This window comes from Sinohyriopsis cumingii, chromosome 1, assembly GCF_028554795.1.
Source record: "Sinohyriopsis cumingii isolate HCF-2022 chromosome 1, ASM2855479v2, whole genome shotgun sequence".
NCBI lineage: Eukaryota > Metazoa > Mollusca > Bivalvia > Unionida > Unionidae > Sinohyriopsis > Sinohyriopsis cumingii.
Window position 1 is genome coordinate 111,244,898 of NC_142961.1, and position 21,380 is coordinate 111,266,277.

At 36.4% G+C, this 21,380-nt stretch overlaps 1 protein-coding gene across 2 annotated transcripts; it reads left to right on the forward strand.

Moving 5' to 3' along the window:
- Window positions 1-1,112: 1,112 nt before the first annotated feature.
- On the forward strand, window positions 1,113-9,007 carry LOC149807609 (growth arrest and DNA damage-inducible protein GADD45 gamma-like). 2 transcript variants are annotated; one of them, XM_089968799.1, is made up of 4 exons: window positions 1,113-1,320; window positions 2,859-2,969; window positions 3,483-3,603; window positions 4,000-9,007. In XM_089968799.1, the coding sequence occupies exons 1-4, from the start codon at window positions 1,274-1,276 to the stop codon at window positions 4,273-4,275; spliced, it is 555 nt and encodes a 184-aa protein (XP_089824925.1). In that variant the 5' UTR covers window positions 1,113-1,273; the 3' UTR covers window positions 4,276-9,007. The 2 variants fall into 2 exon arrangements, with proteins under 2 accessions (XP_089824925.1, XP_089824933.1); XM_089968807.1 differs by having other exon boundaries at window positions 1,114-1,320; window positions 2,846-2,969.
- Window positions 9,008-21,380: the final 12,373 nt, after the last annotated feature.

Genomic DNA, 21,380 nt, shown 5'->3' on the forward strand with positions numbered 1-21,380 from the left:
TTATTTGAGACATTTGAAAATTGCAGCTGTCTCATTGAGACACACCACCACCATCGATTCTTCTTCGTCGTCCCTTCACAGTATAACATAATCTCACTAAAGCTAAGTAAATCTAGTGGTTAGAGCGTCCGCCTCGGATACGGTAGGCCGTGGGTTCGATCCCCGCCGGGTCATACCAAAGACTTACAAAAATGGTACTAACAGCTACCTTACTTGGAACTCAGCATTAAGAAGTTAGTGTTACGACTGGTCGGCCCGTTGTCAGGATAATGTGACTGGGTGGGACATCATGCTACATGTCTGCGGCATGATGCCCCAGTGCTAGACGTCACTATAAACTGTCACACTGCAGACATCGTAGCGATATGACTGCAAAATTGGTAAAGCTACGTTAAAAATCTAGTTCACACAAACACTACAGCTAAATGGAACACGCTGAACAGGCCATGATACAGGATTCATAGGGGCATAGCTATTTATAGATACACTGTGAAAACTTACATGCCTATTCAGTTCAACGTCTGCCCAACAAAATTTCCGAATCAAATAAAACATCTACAAATTGTCAGACTAATAGACCAATTATTCAGTTCCGCGTACTCTGCAGATACTTTGATTTTGCAAGTCTTAAAAAGATTGTTCTTCCAAGAATAGACTGCAGTAAAACTGCGTCGAAAATGATAAAATAATAACTGAACTTGCTTTCGCCAATGCCAAGCTAATTAAAGCGTGTCCAGAATTTCCTTTACAATGGAATCCACGGCTGATGTGTCGGTTTATGCAGGGAAGAAACTTAAACGGCTGACTCAGCAAAATGATTGTGCACTATCAAGAATTGTTTGCTACGAGTTTGGACGGACATTTCATTGGCATCACATGATACCACGTGACTACTGGAGAGAAGGAGAATTTAGATTTTCATCAAACATCGGTCAAATAATTTTGCAAATACCATTAAACTAACCTTCACAATTTTGACTGCTCATCGACTTTCGTTTATTTTAGCTACTTTTGTACAAAGTAAGTTAACAAAATATCGTAACGTTCCATATTTTTTCTTTGTTACGGAAGGAAAAGCCATATCCTCAGCTGATAGCCAATCAGGCGAGGTGTCCTGGGAGATTCACTTAACCAGAAAAAAGTTTGTCGATGGTCTTCATAGTTCGCATTCTGTTGCTCGACAGCGAGCAGTTAACACGTAAATGCCGATTAACTATTGTACTGATTATTCTTCTGTCGGATTACTCTTTCACAAGGAATTATTACCAGCAAAATGACGTTCCCAGACGTTGTGGAGGAAACAGTGCAGAAAACCGATATGTAAGTTTTGGTTTTAACACTAAAGTTTAGGTTTCTTTGGGCAGAGTTACTGTTCTAATAACGATTTTATATTCGTCATATTATGCAGCTCGTCTGTAGTGTCTGATATAACCTTTGCTATAACAGTTAGATATGGTAAATTATTTTCATAAAAATATAGTCAACTCTAGATTAGTCCGAGTTTCCTCTGACCCTTACCACTCCATTTTTTTTATATTTGGACATTTATGTTGGGGTGTAGGGTCAGAGCGCATTCCCTGACCCAGCACATTTGAACGACCTTTCATCGAGATATACTTGCATGAAATCGATAGGAATATGATTTATTTTTTCAGAAATTGCGATCATAGCATTCGTTATGTCTTTAATCCGCTGACACACGAGACGAAAGTACATCGTTGCTAAAATTTGACCTGGATCTGGCCATTTGTATTCATAGTCACGTGACTACACAACTCTTGCAACCTACATCTCAATGACATCAGAGATCATACAGTCACGTGATATCAACAACAGACCATTTCTAGTGTTGCTGTAGGAAAACAAATCGAACATATAAATAAAAGTCATGTAGTTTTTATAGAAAAATGAAAAAACAAACTTCTCAAAATATTTATTGTGAAAAACCAGATTCACTACGAAGAGCACGTGTCAATGTGCTAGTCACGTGACACCAAAAAAAACCCAAAAAACAAGCATCGCTGACACGTGCTCGGTACTTCTTGAAAATGGTTTTCTCCACCCTACTGCGATACGCACAGGTTTCTGTTCGTTGTTCTCAGAATAAATATGTTGAGAATTAAGTGTGTATTATATTTATTTTCAAACATTAAGTGACTTCTATTTAATATGTCCAAATTCTATGTAGAACAACTTGGTAAATCTGTTTCTTGTCGATAGCACGTGACTATATGACCTCTGATGTCACTGAGATGTCGGTTCCGAGATTTGTATAGTCATATGACTCGGAATGCAAAAGGACAAATTCAGGTCAAATTTCAGCAACGACGTACTTTCGTCTCGTCTGTCAGCGGATTAAAGACACGACAAATGTTATGCTCACGATTTTTGAGAAAATAAATCATATTCCTATCGATTTCATGCAGGTATATCTCGATGAAAGGTCGTTCACGTGTGCTGGGTCGGCTAGAAAGCGGCTACCCCATGCCGACACCAAATGGTGTCGGCGAATTTCAACTTTTCGATAGGGAATGCGCACTGACCCTACACCCCAACATAAATGTCCAAATATCAAAAATGGGGTGGCAAGGGTCAGACGAAACTCGGACTAACTCTACATGTAAAAAATAGTCTAGCTCTGCCTTCTTGTGCGTTTTCGGAAAATGTCGACTGGGTCACATGAAGTGAAACGCGCCGATAAGAGAAATATTGCCATGTGGCTGAGTCTTTCTGTGGCATATTTTGTGTTCGCAAGAAAATGTGTACTATGAAATGCCTTTCAGCAAGTATGAGCACGTGTTTAATTTGATGTATTTACAACGTGATTCATTCTTTTTACTACTAGGTTTTTATTACAGAGATACAACGAACGTAAGAACTGCCGAGTTTCTGCAGGAGGTATTGCTGAAGGCAATGTACGAGGGAAGGCTAACCAGTGGAATTTTTGAATGTGCAAATGTTTTCCGAATGTAAGTACGTCAAATAACATTTTACTCTGTATTGCAGAGATTTTATTTTTTAAACTAAATACTTGACACTTTCGAAACTTAGTGATAAAAACCTCGGGTAAAACCTTGAAATAGTTATTGCCGTATTACTGTGCCAGATTTAGATTCTAGAATATCCAGTAATATATTGGGGGGGGGGGGAGGCGGTATAGGGATTAAGTGGGTGTAACAGGGGCTCGTATCGTTGTTTAAAATTGGCCTGCCATACATGTACTATATAATAACTAGTTATTATATAGTCAATTTTAAGCAACGATACGTGCCCCTGTGTGGGTGTGAGGGGAGTACACGATGCTACATGTTTGATAACCTGTTTGACCTTCGCAAACAACAAGTATTCAGTGTCTCAAATTATTTATAATTCATAATTAAGTTTCATTCTGCATTCTCTTTAGTAACGTACATCCATAACACGTTCAGTTTTTCTTCTTAGCAATATCTCATTGACTGATCGAGATTGTCTTCGGTTTTCAGGGATTCTGACAAAGTAAGACTGTGTAGTTTGCCCGTTACATCATCCATGGACGTTGCGATCCACATTCAATATAAACTGATTGAAGCCTACTGCTGGGAAAACGAGATACAGCTGCTGAAGGCAAGGACCTTGTTATATTTATACCCGCTATTGTTGTAAAGATGGGAAATAGTTTTCTGATATTGTCATGATAAAGGACCACCAGATGATATAGTTATAAAAGTTAATTTAGTATGTAAGATGTTAAGAAGAAAAGAAGTAAAGAAAACAAATACAATCAACAAAATAAAGAATCATTATTCTCCGACCAGAAGTAAAGGATGTTTTTTTTTTTAAAACAAAATAATATATTCTATGCATCGCATTGCTGTTTTGTTTATCATTCAAGAACAACAATTGAAAAAGAATGTAAAGCCAAGCTGTATGTGCTCTCCAAGTCAGCATGTTATTTACTATATATAACAATTCTTAAGTTTCAGATACACGTGATTACAAAATATTCTCATTCAAATGCAGGTGGACAGCGTTGACAAATTGTCAGCTATATTGAATTCTGGTGAAAAGGAAATGCATCAGAAAAGCAAAATTGTCTTGCCAGTGACAACAGCCAGTGTGGATTGCAGCCGTGTCCTGGTCACATATCCACCGAAAGACGAACGGGATAAAGACAAGGAGAGCTACGCATTCATGGAGCAGATTTGGCCTCATCACGTGATCGAACTTAAGAAGATTTATTTTTATCGATCGACAAAGGAACGACATTATAGAATAACCCAAATTCTTTTTTTTTAAGCTGTCAGTATTGCAGATTACCTATTATTCACTGAAGAAACATTAACACAGTTATTACGGGTATTGTGTCCTCTTCAGCTATGCAGGGTTTCCACGCTACCGGAAAAAAGTCGGGAGAATTTTTTTTCCCCGACCTTAAAAAGTCCTTCGATTTTGCAAATATTGACGAAATTCGGGAAAAAGCCGGGAAGTTTCCTCCACAACATGACGCCCGAAACAATTACGTAATTGAGTCGTAATTGAACTGATCGTGAGTTAAATTTATCGAGTTCTAACCAGAATATTAGGATGTTGCAGTATGGATCATTTGGGTGCTTGCCATAAATATATTTGTTGAGACAATCCAAATGCTCGGTGGATTAGATTCGTCTAGTAGACTTTTTGTTTCACATTCAGTTCGATATTCGTATCTTTTTTATATGGATGGTATGAAAAGCAGTCTAGCATCACAAGAGGCCAACATGGTCGCATTAAAGCATAGCAGCTTAGCACATTGGCAAGCAAACTTAAACGTTGTTAAATCGAGTTATACCTGCATGAAATCGATTTAAAAATTATTTATTTTCTCAGACATTGCGAGTATTAAAATCATTATGTCTTTAGTCTGTATCAGCACATACTGTATGGAATTCCTTACCAATGAGGATACGTAATTCAACATCCCTTGCTTCTTTTAAATTATCATTAAAGAAATTCTTTCGAGACCAGCTGGAATGATATATTAAAAGCTCTGAATAGAAAACTTTAAAATCATATCCATAATTGATATATATTTGTATGTTTCCCAGTATAGTCACACATAGTCATTCATGTCAAATATGTACGAATGAGTGTGTGACGATACATGGTTATGTACATGAACTTCTATTTTTATTATTTTATTACAAAAGCTGAGGACCACATGACAGATGGGTCAGCCATGACCAAATGTGTTATCCTCGTTAAAGATAGTTTATTATTATTATTATTATTATAAAGACGATGAAACTAATGCGTTGATGAAATTTGAACTGATACTATCGATTTCGATAGCATGTCGCACGAGCACACACAATCTCACAACCGTCATTTCGTATACTGGTTGTAATAAAAATACAAAAATGAAAGAGCACAAAATTCTCTATATTTATTACGAGACCAACTTCGGAGTTTTGTTGTATCACGTGGCTACCACGTTGACATGTGCTCTCTCGCGTAGGATGCATACGAAGCAGGGAACCAGACTATTCTGCTTGATGAATCAGACTGGCCAAGTTTCTTGTAGTTCTCGAAATAAATATGTTGAGAATTATATGTTCTTTCTGGTTTTTACAAAAGGTATCAGACTTTCATTTAATGTAATTGAAATTTTACAGCAACATAAAAAAGGAATTTGTTGTCGATATCACGTGACTGTTGGACTTTCGATGTCGTTGTTTGAGATTTGTGAAGTAATGTTACTATTAACGCAAATGGCTTTGTTGACATTCCTTAGCCCCATCCCAGCATGTATGGCTGGTTAGAGTATAGAAATGACACCCTGTTTTTCTAAAAGTGTAGATGGTGTGGGTTTCCCCCGTCATTCTCTGAGGTCTGTAAGTGTAGTTGTTAGAAAACAATAATGTGTTATAAAATTTTTGCAGGGTTTTTCTATTTTTTATCCATCAAATCTGTGAGTTTTATTATCCCATGAAGTTAAAAGGTGTACTTTCTTCCCTTTGTCCGGGCTGACAGTGGGCCTGATTTCCACCAGATACTTCGGATTGGGGTTGTATTATTAACCCAAAGGCTAGTTACGGTCCTGGGTTAATTTCCTTCCCCTTTTAAAGTTATTTTGATTATTTGAAGTGACTTTGCCAGAGTCTTTCTGTCCGTATTGTGTTATTTGTAATAATTTTTTTCTTTCTTTTTTTTGTATGTAGGTATGTATGCATAATGTTTTGTATGCTAAATGACCGGACGGCTTATCTAGTCCAAATCTATAAGTTTTCTTCCTATCTACTATACCCACAAAAATAATAACTGTCTGAGATGTATTATTGTTTGTGTATGCATGTAATGTGCCTGTTATAGGAATATATGCCATAGCATATAGGGGTATGGGTTTTAGGTATTGTTTGCTTGATTTAAATCAAGGGTTTCCCACACATGGTGGTAGGGGTCATTCATTTGGTTTAAGTTTTATTTGGTTGTGCCATAGCACAAAAATTTCATTATCAATTGGAGATAGATGAATTCCTCCATACACTGTGTGTTGGGAGAATTTTCTGTTATTTTAAGTTTAAATTGAATGTACCATAGCACATAATTGTTGTGTTCAAAGTTGACGTTTCTATTATGAGGATGTAATGGCAACATCTTTATAATTTAAGTTTTAACTGATTGTGCCATAGCACATGATTCCAAATCAGGTTCTTTTTCTAAGTTTGTTCTGAAATTATAGTGGACGTCCCAAGTTTCCAAAATTGGACCTCTCTGGTTGAGATCTCCACTATATTCTGTTGAAAAAAGAAAAAAGACAATTAAAATTTAAATTATTAAATAGTCTTTTAAATAAAAAATTTTGAAATCCAAATGTGTTTATATTGTCTAAATTTGTAGTGAAGATTCCAATGACGAGTACCGGGCCAGGTTTCATCTATGCTGGGTTTCGTCTAGTCTGTCAGCGGATTAAAGACATAACGATTATAATACTTGCCATTTTTGAGAAAATAAATAATGTTCCTATCGATTTCATGCAGGTGTAGGTCGATATAACCTAGTTTAAATTTGCTAGGCCCGCTGGTAAGCTATCTTACGGTGGCGGCAGATTCCAATTTTTTTTAATATGTAATTGCTCTGAACCCACACTCCATCCAAAATGTCCAAAGGTGAAAAATGGGGTTGGAATATTCGGCGGAAACCCGGATTAGAAAAAGTTCGAATCTCTGAGCTGAACTTTGGTGCGAAACTATTACACAGTGACATGTAGCTTGAAGCATTGGTTTCGGATCTTAAATAGAACGCAGGTGAAATGGGAAATTGTCGTCCCTTTTATTATATATTAAGAAACGATAAGAGCCCATATATCAATACAGGTTTTGGGACTGGTTTATTGAACTACAAGAAGACAAGTTGGTTTTACAGAAAATTCAGTCCATGTTTAAACAACAATATATAATTTTGTAGGTCTTTTGTCAAAATTTAAATCAGCCCTTTTATAAATGTCTTTAAATGATGGAATTTTTTTTAACCAAATCGTCTTAAGGAGTTTAGGTTGGTTGAAAAGTCTTGTTTGAGATTTTATTGGCACACATAATTTCAGGATTCAACCTTTTTCGTAACAAGATTTAAAACTTTACATTTATTTGGGTTTTTTCATACTACGATAGGAAATGTTTACTTTGTAAAACATGCACATATATTGCTATAGAATTCTTTGGAATTAAAGGTTTGAAAGGAAACAAAATAATTTATGCTTATTATATTGTTTCCATGTAGCAACATAATGCAGGTCAGCAAAGTAAAGTTAGAATTTGTATTCTGTACATCGAAATGGCTTTAAATGCCACTTTATGGGAATATAGTCAAATTTGCTTCGTGTGACTCATTTTGTGGTTTTGTACATGATCATCTTTTCTGACATATGTTTGGAGAGTCGTAAAGAGATACATCTTCAGATTTGGAAAATGCATGTTTTATAATCCAAAGAGTTCTTTAATTCCATGCAGTAATGGTCATATGTTAACCTTGAAAAAACGAATTTCATCCCGGAAAAAAAAACTTGGAAAAGACCTGGAAATTTATATTTAGAAAAACTTGGGAACCATGTGCTATGATTCCGAGTTTCTTAGGGTTTTTCCATCAACTTCTAACCCATGCTTACCCTGGACTGGCTGAATTTATAAATTCGTGTCGCTTGTTTACCTCTTTTATGGTTGCAAAACCCACAAATTCCTTACCACAGATTTAAAAAGTTAGCCGAGATGCCCATAATTGCGAGGAATATTGGGCCAAACGAGAGAGACCACGTTGTATGTGTGCCCGGTGCACTTAGCACCCTACGGAACTAGCACATCTACACCCCAGAGTGTTAATCCAGGTAGAATACGTATCTTTCCCCAAAAGTCCGCGCTACCCTTATATTTAGCACTTAAGGATACTCAAAACTCAGATCGTACACATCACGAGGGAGATGGGACTAAGTGAACAAAGTGCTTCATCATGAATCCTACAAGGATTCCTGATATCACATTGACTCTTTCCAAGTAGCTAAAGGAAGAGAGATGACTCTGCCTACTGGTGGCCGAGTATGGTGTTTAAAGGGGTATATTCAAGGAAGTGCAGAAGACACTCAATATGGATAGACATGTAAGGTCAAGGTGATATCCAACACCTTTTTGTAGCAAATATATATATGAAACGGTGCATTGATCCATAACGAGGATGAAATGTTGTCAGACATCAGTGTTAACATGTAACGAGTTAATTTACTCTGAGAAAAGACGGTCTTCGCATATGACATGTAAATCTAAGTTGGTCACAACTACAACTTTGCAAGTATAGCAATCATTTAGTCAGAGAATCGGGGAAGTACTTAGAAACAGGTTGTGACCTAGACGGGTTTATATGGAGTGTGTTTTGATGTTGATAGCAGCATTTCTTATTTATCATAAATTGAAGTAATGTTGTTTTCTTGAACCGTTTTTGTATCTTGCTTGTAAACATATCTTGAATAAAGTGATATGAATAAATCAAATACATTGATATTTTATTAACGTAGAAAATGTTAATTATGCAGAGGGTTAAATTACACACGTGCCTGAATAGCAGCATGAATTTATATATCCCATAATGTAAACGAATATATCCTTTTCTCGTGGACCTCTCCGATAGCCTAAGTGAGTAGAGTGTCCGCATCGGATGCGGAAGGTCGCTGGTTCGAACCCCTGCCGAGTAATGAAAAAGACATAAAAAATGGTACTAACAGCTACCTTCCTAGGCGCTCAGCATTAAGAGGTTAGTGTAAGGACTGGTAAACCTGGTAACGGGATAATGTGACTGGGTGGGACATCATGCTACATGTCTGCGGCATGATGCCCCAGTGCTAGACATCACTATAAACTGCCACACTGCAGACATCATAGCGAAGTGACTGATTTTTTTTTTCTTCAAACAACGTTAAAAATCCAAATCACACCCACCCACCTTTCCTTCCGGAAGATAATTATGCATGAGCTATTTTAAGAGTAATACACATTAATGACCATCTGTTCAATATATTTGCAAATTAACGGCTTGGAATAGCTAATGCTTGGAAGGACTAGCAACGTTGTTTTAGTGTGCGATAAAAACAATGATGACAGGTCGCATCTCTGTTGGACTGCAATGAGTGTTCCGATTGCACGGCATACGTTATCACGTGTTTTTCACCTCGACACCTGCTGGACAAACCTATGAATCTGTTAACTAGGCGCCATTTTTAAATCGGAATCCATGGAAGTTATTTTAGTATAGATTTGTTCTAGTTATAGATACGATCACAGTGGTAATGCTATTGATGAATACCCAGACTTAAGGTTTTGTACAATTTGATTGAAAACTGAAATCATAGTTTTCATAGATAGAAGAAACCCGCCGATATTAGTCCTTCTTGCGCATGCAATGTCGACGCGTTCTTTTACAGACAATCGTCACGTGAACGTGGAGACCTTAGTCTGGTTCGACTAGTCCTTCACTCCATTAAGACCTTTGGAACTGTAAGAGGAATGATACAAATCTTGGACAGACCTCCAGACGTGTAAACCCATATCAGAGTAAATGTTCTGATCATTATCACCTTGTGCCTCATCAGACAAAATGGCAAATTCAATCATAAATGTCTTTTTTAATCACTTGCACTACACTATCAATTTGTGACATTTCTAACTTGTAAAAATGACGTATTTTAAGTCTATTGTATAAGTCCAACTAATATACACGTTGTACTCGCACCGAAATGATGGTTGTGTGACGTGGGCTGAAGACTAAGGAAATCGGAGAATCCGACCTGAGGAAACCACTGAACTTAGATGGTCGATTTAAGACCATCAATCAGTCTTATACTATAGAACCATGGTATACACTTACAAAAAACAAACGAAAGTAAAGTGATGAAATGTTCGAATCGGGAGGAATCATTTTTCATAGTATTTCTTCTGTTGTCTCTTCATTTTTATATTCAGTCTGAGTCATAGGATATACTTGTGCGTCTTAATATGCAAAAGTAGAGATGCCTGTTTTCATTGGAGCACTCACTGTTCAGTTTGCATTTGTGATCCTTTTTCTGCATAACCTGACATCGTCTCACTCACTGTTTTATTACTATCGCATTGTCCTGGGTTGTGTTGAAAAGAAATTGGTGGCCTTCGAGTCAGATACAAAACTAAACTCGACCCCGACAATTTCTTCATAACACAATAACTGGCAATACTGCTTGTTGTAATTAATGTGGTCTTACCAATCGCATGATATGTAGCAAGTCACGATGAGTGACATCATCAGATTATAATGAGATTGACTCATATATTTGTTTGTCACTATTACTAATAAGAAGATCTGGTTTTCAACTACCTGCTTAATTTATACTTGTTGAAATGTGTTGTTTTATGTTTTATAATCAGTGATAACTATCATTTGCATTTGCGCAACTCCCCTCACCATTTCCTCAAATAATTTCGAAAGGCCGAATAATATAATTCTTCGATTAACTTTGAGATATCAGATGATTGTGGTTTTATGGATAAATTATGCATAAACAAATTTATCAATTGAACATTTTTTGAAGAGGTATTATTTTTACCTGAATTTATACTTGTCATTAATTAACGCTTGCAAGTACACAACATATAGCGCTATACTAACACGTTGCATGATGACGATCCTAGTAAATAAATCAATCGGATTATCAGCTCTCCGCCTTACTACATGAAGATCTGATCACGACCGCTTAAGGGTCATGTTCTGGTCACCTTTAAATTGACAAATGGAAATGCAGCTTTCAAAAATCTGAAAATGAATCAAATCGTTCGGTACGCATTCATGCTCTTCATCCATAGTGCTCTGTCTCCAAACGTGTAGATATAAGACTTAGTCTGACTGGTTGATAAAATTAGTGATTATAGGAATATCATAGGTTACCAGAACATGGTTCATAAGCGGTTGCTGTCAGATCTTCATGTATAAGAGCAGAGATCTGATTTTAATCAGATTGGTAAATAAATGGAACTAACTTTATGAAATATTTTCTTTTATGCTATTCTCCATTTCTCGAATTGGACACACGCTATTATTATTGCCGAACGCTATTCACAGTTCTTTAGCAAGTGGAAAACTCAATACTATTTATTGAACTAAATCGTACAAATGAGAACATGTGCCAAGCACAGGAAAATGTATATACCACGCAAATACTGAATAACTGTAAAATAATAATAATAATAAATGTGAAAACCCAAGATTGGCCTAGAAATTATACGCGATCATCTTTGCATTAAATACATATAGATTAACTGACTGATTGATTTCTCAACTAGGCCTAAAAATAACCATTGTTGATTTGAGATAACATTAGTTATTTCGTATTAAGGAAGTTACTTACGGGGACAGTACAATAACATGGTACAGAGACAATAAAATAACATGATACAGAGACAATAAAATAACATGGTACCTGAAATTTCGTACATTAGTTCTTAATAGGTTAAACAGTTCAAATTCTGTATTGATTTGTCCGGATATCCTGATTCGGATGAAATCAGATAAAATTTTCGGCCAAGAAATCTAAAGAGCCAAATACTTGCATATTTTACGAAGAGTGGGGATGGAGGCAGGGGTGGGTAATGTTTATTCATGTCGATGAGCTACCCTAAATATCCTCCATATCACCTTAATCCATTTCCAGCTATGATTCTATTAAAGACGGCTGGAACCATATGCTTTTTCCCCCTTATTACGGATAAATCTTTTAACCTGACAAAACGGGGCATATGTAAAGATATATTATGCGCCCCTCCCTCCTTTAATGTTTGGCAATTCAATATTCATTCGCATCCATTAATATCCACGCCGGAATATGTCCTCTTAGTGACACTGAAGTCATTTTCAGTAATATGAATCGAGTGTAATGCACGACAAAAATCACAATTTTGACACTAATCTCCACGTAGTTCTCTCAGTTATTCACCCGCCAAGGTCTCCACAATGATTATGCTCCCACTCAGTTAGGCGACAATAAAATCTCTCTCTCTTGTTTAACAGTTTGTTGTACATATCAAGTGCTTTTAGTCAGACTGTTTTGACTGCACGTGCCGTCATATGACCTCTTGTCATTCGTTGTGTCCCAAATTTAGAGCTTGTCACTGCTGTATACTCGTGACAGCGTTATCTATAGTAGCTGGGTTTTTTAATTTTTGTTAATTTTTTTTTTTTTACAAACGGATATTTTGGGTCTGTTTTTATTTCTAAGTAAATGAGTACTTCATTATTGGACCCTCTTTCACACCTTGATAAAGAAAGGTAAGTTTTAACACCAGAATGGTGCACAATGCACGTACGATGTATGGTGTGCCCGATAATATTGAACCCTCTTTCGCACCTTAATGCTTGACTAAGTTGAAATAGCAGGATAGACTATCGGTCCCTTACTTAGTAAATAAGCATCAAATTTATTTTAATGATATCATGTCTCTTTTTCGCTTTCTGTGCATGTATAAGGAGTAGGCATTCGGACCACTTCGACTATTTCTGTCCCTCGGATTGATCATCGACATCCTTCTTCGGTCAGACCTGGATTTTCTAGTGTCTGCGCAATTACATTTGACACTTCATGCGGTAGGCTCAAAATAGATTTTCATTATTGTTTGCAGTTATAATCTGGTGTGCACTTCAAGGAGCACCATTGTCAAAATACATTTGTATGCATTCTTTTTGTAACCTTTGTTATTTTACTGTCCGATTGAAAATGTTGAAAAATCGTGAAATTAAGACTGTTTAATGTGCCGAAAATTACGTTGAAAGAAGGTGAAAGGTGAGGTTTAGTTGACGGTTGGGTTATCACCAGCTAAAAATAGACCATGCCAAAAATAGACTCTGCCAACAAGTACGTATAGTTAGATGACACCTCAATGTGTAGCCTGGGACTAGTCTGATTCCCTGATATCTCTCCACTCCGTTACTCTTCGTTATGAGGGTCCCTCATAGCAAAGAGTAACGGAGTGGAGAGAGGTCAGGGAACCAGACTAGCCTGAGACGCGAATGTTTGGTAGATGATCTAAAGTTAATTTCTTTGATAATAGACAACGATTTACTGCTGTCGTCTATGGGATGAAATTGTTGTGATGTACAGTAATGTATTTTCCAAGGAGTATTGCAATTTTGATCAGCAGAATCTGAATCAATATTTAAAGCATCTCTCTCTCTCTCTCTCACCCACACACACACACACATTAGTTGGATTTATACAGCGATCAAACCTGCAAAGTATCTGTTACGTTGCTCGTTGTTGTCGTGCGTTGTTTGCTAGCTGCAAAGCTTGTCACCGACAGAGATATTATCTTTTACGTTGCCTTCAGTTTCGTCTCCGTTAGATACCTAATTTCTCGTCCCATAAATAGGTCGCATCACGTTTTGGAGTTCGTATTATCTTGTCTTAGAGAAGTACAAATGAGAGAGAGAGAGAGAGCATATGGATGACATGAGCCGGCTGATGTGTATAGCTGCATGCTGTTAATAGTTTCGCAAACATTTTCCATTTGCACGATTGTACAATATTGGTATTGTTTGGAGGATTGGACTGTGACATTATATACTTGTAGCCTTGAATTGTATTCCAAAATAATTATACACCAAGTGTCCCCGCATTACAGCGTTTTGATTCTATTAGAGGGTACAAAACTGTCACCTGTAGTTAACGATAAATATTTACGCACACGCACGAAGTTGAGTGCACACGTACGGACAAAATCTTTCCAACACCAGACAATGCTTTGCAATCATTTGCCCAGTAGTAGTAGTATACACAAATAATTAGCGGACATTAACAGTGAAGTATGAAATTCAATTGTAAATCACAACAGTGCAAATTCAGTATATTACGAGCAGCTGGAAATATTTCGCAAATTACTGAAAAGTACTTCAGGCAGTTATTCAATAGATAGTTACAATCAAAGCAATTTACCATGCGAACGTACGACTTAATAAGCCTTTCTCTCCACGAGTTTTCGAGTTAGTATGAAAACACTGATCTTGAAGGCCAATTTTGGACAACTGCATGGACCTTTATAATGTCGGACCAACATAAGAGCAGTGTAACATTTGATCTGCCAATAGTTGGGCCAACGTCGGACCAGTGAATCCACATAGTCTTTAGGATATTGGGCCAATGTAAGAAAGATGTCACCTTATGACTGGTCATTTGGTGTTCCAACGTGCGCCACTACATGTTTACAATCTGCAGGAATTCGGGCCACCATAAGAAAAATGTCCTCTTCTATCATAAAAGTCATGCCGGTCATGTATGCGCATTTAGTCCTCTTATATATATATATATATATATATATATATATATATATATATATATATATATATATATATATATATATATATATTAAAATTTATTACTAATTTTGTTTAAGCGATTTCTATTTAATCCTGATTATTGGATCACCGTCAAGACGAACATTATTGATCGCTATGCTTTCACAGTTGTGGCCAGGTACTAAACTGGGTCAAGAAAAGAGCACCTTCGAGGTCGTCAGATATAGGGTAGTACAAATTGTTTATCAACATGCATAGCTTTCATTGTGACATCACAGTGTGCAATATTCTATCCAGACTGTATTAGATCGCACATTTCTGTTAATGTCGTCCAAAAATGTCAACCTCCTTCAACATTGATTTTTTCCGTATATACTTCTCGGGTCGGGTAAATAATGACCTTCAAACCGATTTAGATGTATCAAGATCCAAATAAATTTAATAATTGCTATTTAATGTTATGTATAATCAAATTCTAAAAAAAATGGACCAATTACTGCAGTACTCGTTGTTGAAATCATACATGACCTGTATGACAGTTACTATAGTTGGTCCTACGTTAGTCACTATGTGCTGACAATTTTCAAAACGTTGGGCCAACATACCAACAATATCACATTATGATAGGTCCATGGTTGTGATGTAACTGTTTTGTAAAAATCATGTCCTTGCCTGAATCTATAGAGTCGTTTGATTAACTCAAGAATACCACATGGCATCAAATTAGAGTAGATTTACTTTCCGATATGGCATTATAACTTTACACCCCAACATTTACAGGTTATGGAACTAGTTTTTTCATGGAGAATTTCTTTATTGGAGATTGTACATAAATTTAACGTTCAAAATGGTAATAAAGTGACGCTATTTTGTCTATGTTTACATCCTTTTACAAGCAAGTCAAGGATTATCAATGCACACTATACCATATTCCAAAAACTATGGACATAAACAATACCTTTTTGGTGGTATTTTTATACTGGAAATCTGGCCTACGTGCATGTTCCAAACTAATCAGGCTCCATTATCGACAGAGGAAAGTTATACTCAGATAATTCATTTTTAAAGGGAAAATTGAGGATGAATATCGGTAATATTGACCGTCTGAGTCGCAGGTATTCATTGTGCTTGCAGACCCAGCCATACCCGTCATGTGAGTGGGCAAACTGAGCAAGCGTTATGAACGATGTTTTCCTATGCTTGTGGTGGGTTTGCGACTATGAAGAGGATGCGATAAAAGGTGGAAACTGACTTGCGTAACAACTCTTTTGCTTGATAGTAGGGTACCATACCTTAAAGGTAAAAAACTCAGGACTGACTTTTCTGTACCATAGTGCTCGGGTTCGAAACCCAGCTGCAACGATTGAATATAACTTAAGATTACCCAAAGAGTATGCAAAGTATAGAAATGAATACAATTGATAGATAGACAGACAGGTAGATAGATAAAGCAGAGAGGGTTTAGCATATTTAGGAAGCATCTCGTGATGCCTAGCATTTAGGTATCGGACCAATAATTATTTTAAAGGCAGTCATCTCGTAGGTAAATAGATAATATCTTTCTAAAGGTTCTGAGATGCACCCGTTGCTAATAAACGGATTTTTTCCATTAGAAATTTCAGTCACAAATATATGTGCTATAGTTGATAACACGATATTTGCTTTTTAATTAGATATTCTATATTACATTTCTTTTTGACAAAATGAAGTAAGGTTGTGTGTTCACCCATTAGGTTCACCTGTTTAACAGCAAGAGATTCACAAAATGAAGAAGACACCTGCTTTACAACCATTCGTGGTTTGCATGTCAATCTCATGGATGCAACCATGCCAGGTTTGCATGCCAATCTAATGGATGCAACCATTCGTGGTTTGCATGCCAATCTAATGGATGCAACCATGCGTGATTTGCATGCCAATCTAATGGATGCAACCATTCCTAGTTTGCATGCCAATCTAATGGATGCAACCATTCCTAGTTTGCACGCCAATCTAATGCACAAATTACATTAATGTTTAATATATTAATATAAAGTTTTAAGGGAAATGAATTAGTGGTCAGATTCCATTCAATTCTTGTGCTCAATTGGTAACATCTGTGGACCTGATTCTCATGGAAATGATTATGTAAATTGATTAATTATGTAAATTGATTAATTATGCAAATTGATTAATTAGCTGGATCTGTTTCAGCAATGCCTATCCAGGGTTAAAGTGTCAAACTAGTTTATTCTAGGTTTTGCCAGTGAAACATTGTCATATTTGCTGATACTTTTGAAGCTTGGAAAGGTGATATTTACAGGTAAGCAATAAAATTCATAATATTTCAAGCAGTTTGGTACAGATAAAAAAATTGACGGACTCGATAGAAATACTTACCATTTAGATACCTTACTATTTGGCATCATAAGCTATAACATCAATTGCTTTAAAGCGATGGCATAATTTATTTGTATGGTTTATGCACATAAAGGATTTAATTGAAGAAATTGAGAAGAAACTCTGCTATTGCACAAAGTTCATTTTATATGCAATGTCTCAATATGCTTGTTTCCAACTACAAAGCTAATGAAAACAAACAGTGCAGACAAAAATACCGTGATCATTTTGTTCGAACGAAAGAGCAGAAAATAAATAAATGGAAAATACATGTAATTACTTTGTTTAATTTCATACTTACAGAAAAAGAGAGAAAAGAAAGCAACAAACAAACCAAACAAACAAGAAAACTTTGATAACTGGACGATAGTTAAACCTCTCCGCCTCCTGAAATATGAAATATAGCTGAATGTCATACATACTTGCTAAGATGACGAATTTTCATTAAAATGTTTCCAGGTTAGAAGGCATGTGGGTTATAACCATTGCTGATATCTCCAGGTAAGATGGCTATGACCACTGCAACTATTTCCAGGTTAGAAGGCAAGGGGGTTATAGCCATTGCTAATATATCCAGGTAAGATGGCTATGTCCATTGTAAATATATCCTGTGAGAAACAAAGAATGAAATTTGACATACGTAACACATATTTGTTTTTGATCCGTTCAGAACCTATCGCAGGTATGGTGTGTCTGAAAAGACCGCTAGATTTGCCTCTCTGATTTATTCGCTTGTACAATATGCCTTAGCCTCTAGTCAACATAAAACTGTTCATATGGTTCTTTCCGCTGAAACAAATATTAAAACAAAAAACTAAATGATCTAAAAAAATGAAAAGGAAATAATCTTAACGTACAGAAAAATATGGAACTGAGCATGTGGTTGTGAGAAAGTACCTGCCATATTTAAGTTTAGTATTATAGTGAAAATATGGAAATCTTTATATTGTATATCAATTTACGGCCTTTGCACATTTAGAACATTAGCCTAAATGCGAACAATGCAGGGACAGATCTACCATCTCGCCGGCAAATCAGGATTTCCGATGTTAAGTATTATTAATCGACGAAGTGTAATACTGCCTGTGCATATTATGACACGACAGGCTCTATATACATGGCCTGATATGACTTTTAATAGCACACACACACACACACACACACACACACACACACATATATATATAGAGAGAGAGAGAGAGAGAGAGAGAGAGCTGTTGGGTCCTATGTGCTCCTATAAAGCCACGTATAGTCAGAAATAAAGCCCCGTATAACGCCTGCCTGATCAAGCATAGTTGTGCTTTTATATATAAAAAATGCATTATGCAACTGATGCAATGTTTTGAATTACTTACAACAAAAAATGTGAGTTTCCTAATTGTGTACAAAACTTCATATATATAATTTTAATTAATTGGATGTTTTGCTGGTGTTAAAACGAGGGGAGAATTGTCCCTCCGAAATTTGGTTTTCGTTATCTAGGGGTTGACCGCCCTCGATGTTATTGCCCGGTTCGAGTAATTTTAAATATAAGTGGTGAAACTTATAGGTGAAATAGATAGAGATCTGAGCAGGTATATAAAACAAACCAACACGAGCCCCCGTACATGTAAACAAACAATTTAATCAATTACATACAAACACTGTGAAAATTCATTACATCAGGAATATACTCTGCTTTTAGAAATTTAAACTTCCACCGAAATACAAAGAAAACGCAAATAGATCTAAACAAAATAGTCGAGCTGTTTACTGATAGATTTAGTTCATCATAGGATCGAGTGGACAATGGAAGTCAACGTCTTGTACGATTTCATAACCTGCTCGTCCTCAGTCTGTTTTGCTTCCTCTGTAGCTGTTCAGACCCTTGGATCTCAGGATGATACTTTCTACCATCCGTCTCAGGATATTCTCAGAATACGTCTTCAGAAATTAATACGTCACAGGATATTAATAACGCCTGATTGCGTTATTGCGTCACAGGATAATACGTCTCATACGTCCCATACGTCTCAGGAGCTATTTTCTCCCTTTTAAATAAATATAAATAGAGACAACCTAAATTTCCCGTTATTTATGAAACAGTTAATTCTTCATTATTCTCCCTCGTTATCAGATTTCACTATCAGTGCTAAACAGATGCTCAGGCTATCAATCGACTCCACATGTCCTATAATGACCCTAGTTAGTCAAATGGCTAATTCGTTACGCCTTGACCTTACACATTAACACATACGCGAGGCCTGGGGTTCTGAGCCAGCCTCAATGTACACAGCGAATAAATAGGATACATCACATCAATTAATTACTCGATCATTTCAGTCAATACACACTTATTCTTAATCATACGTGAAATCTTCTAAATTCGGCGAATTCACACGGATTCTCGTAATCATATTAACTAATGTAATGTATTAAATTCATAGAACATAATTCTTATGCAAACAAGACAACAAATTCAAACAATTCGTCAAACTTATCTAAAGAAGATTAATGTACAACTTCCTATGCATAAACTCAACACAGTTATACTTCATAAAGCAAATTATTACACGAATGTAGAAAAAAGATTCATGCAATTACAAGTAAATAACTTCAGCAAAGCATTATATATGGCATCAACAAATTACATGGAATTGTCACACTACCTTTGCTTTCAACGTTCCTCCCTCTAATCGGTAAATTAGTTCGTCGGTTCCTTTCGACAATAGTCCCCTTTTTGGACAACAGTTGTTTTTCTTTTACGAGAATTTCTTACAAATCCTCGGAGTCCTAGTTTTGGGGTATCCTCTTGCAGGAAAAGCTTAGACTGATTAAAATTTGATGCGGGCGATATTAAAACCTATGAAATTTTGTGTTGGAACACGCCCTCTCATTTAACGTAATCAATCAGAATCAAATATCTCTGCCGCCTTTTTCCAGAGGCGCCAAAGTCAGGGTCAGCTTGACCTGGTAGTTTGAGTAACAGAGTTTCTGCGATCTCTCAATTGTGACAACTTTACCATGGAAATGAAGTTTTCCTTGTCCTTAATAATCCGCCTGGCTGCTGTATAAACAAATGTTTAATTAGGAACGAAATTCTCCCTCTAAATGACATTACCGTACACGGTAGTATGGCGATATGATACGCGCTTGTCTCCATAAATCTAATTAATGGTTCTCTGGTCTCAACTAATGTATTCTTGTTAGATCGACATAAAATTTGCCACTTCACAGCTGGTCAATCTTCTTTTCACATGGAATTACTTGCTCCATTTGCAAAAGCTATTCTATGTCAGACATAAAACCCTAAACTGCGTATGAATATGCATGTCCACAAAGATAAAAACACACATACACATATGTATAATGTTCATCGATGTTCTTACTCCATTCATTTTCCTTACAGGTCATGCAAAATGAATTTTGAAAATGAGAAAAAGTGATATCGACACAGACTAAAGAGTACGAAGATGTAAATCGATTATAGTATTAAGTATTTTGTTTTGTGCAAATCGTAGCATGGTATATATTGTCTTATGATGAATATGTACCTATGATTAGACTTTGTTTGCATCCCTGGAAATTTTGGCAAGAATATGCCATTTGTACTACCTATTGTTCGGAAATCCATCCATCCATCCATCCATCCTCAGACTCAACTCAAATTTATACCTCGTAATTCGCCATTGATTTGACCTTCTCCAATCAGACAAAAGACTTTTGAGATGGGTATGGTAGTTCTTGTATATATGTGGTCATAGCCCTCTTACCTTGTTCCCTGGAGACATTTGCAATGGTCATAACCATCATGCCTTGTTCCCTCGAGATATCTGCAATGGTCATAGCCATCATGCCTTATTCCCTGGATATATTTGCAATGGTCATGACCATTGTGCTTTGTTCCCTGGAGATATTTGCAATGGTCATAACCATCATGCCTTGTTCCCTGGAGATATTTGCAATGGTCATAGCCATTATGTCTTGTTCCCTGGAGATATTTGCAATGGTCATGACCATTGTGCTTTGTTCCCTGGAGATATTTTATTTGCAATGGTCATAACCCTCTTACGGTCTTACCTAAATATAGCTACATTGGTCATAACCTTATGTTTTGGCATTTGAACTAGGCCTAATGTTCTAAACGTGACAAAGACCGTAAATATGCAAGACAAGATTTCCCTATTTTCACTATCGTACTTAACTATTTGTAA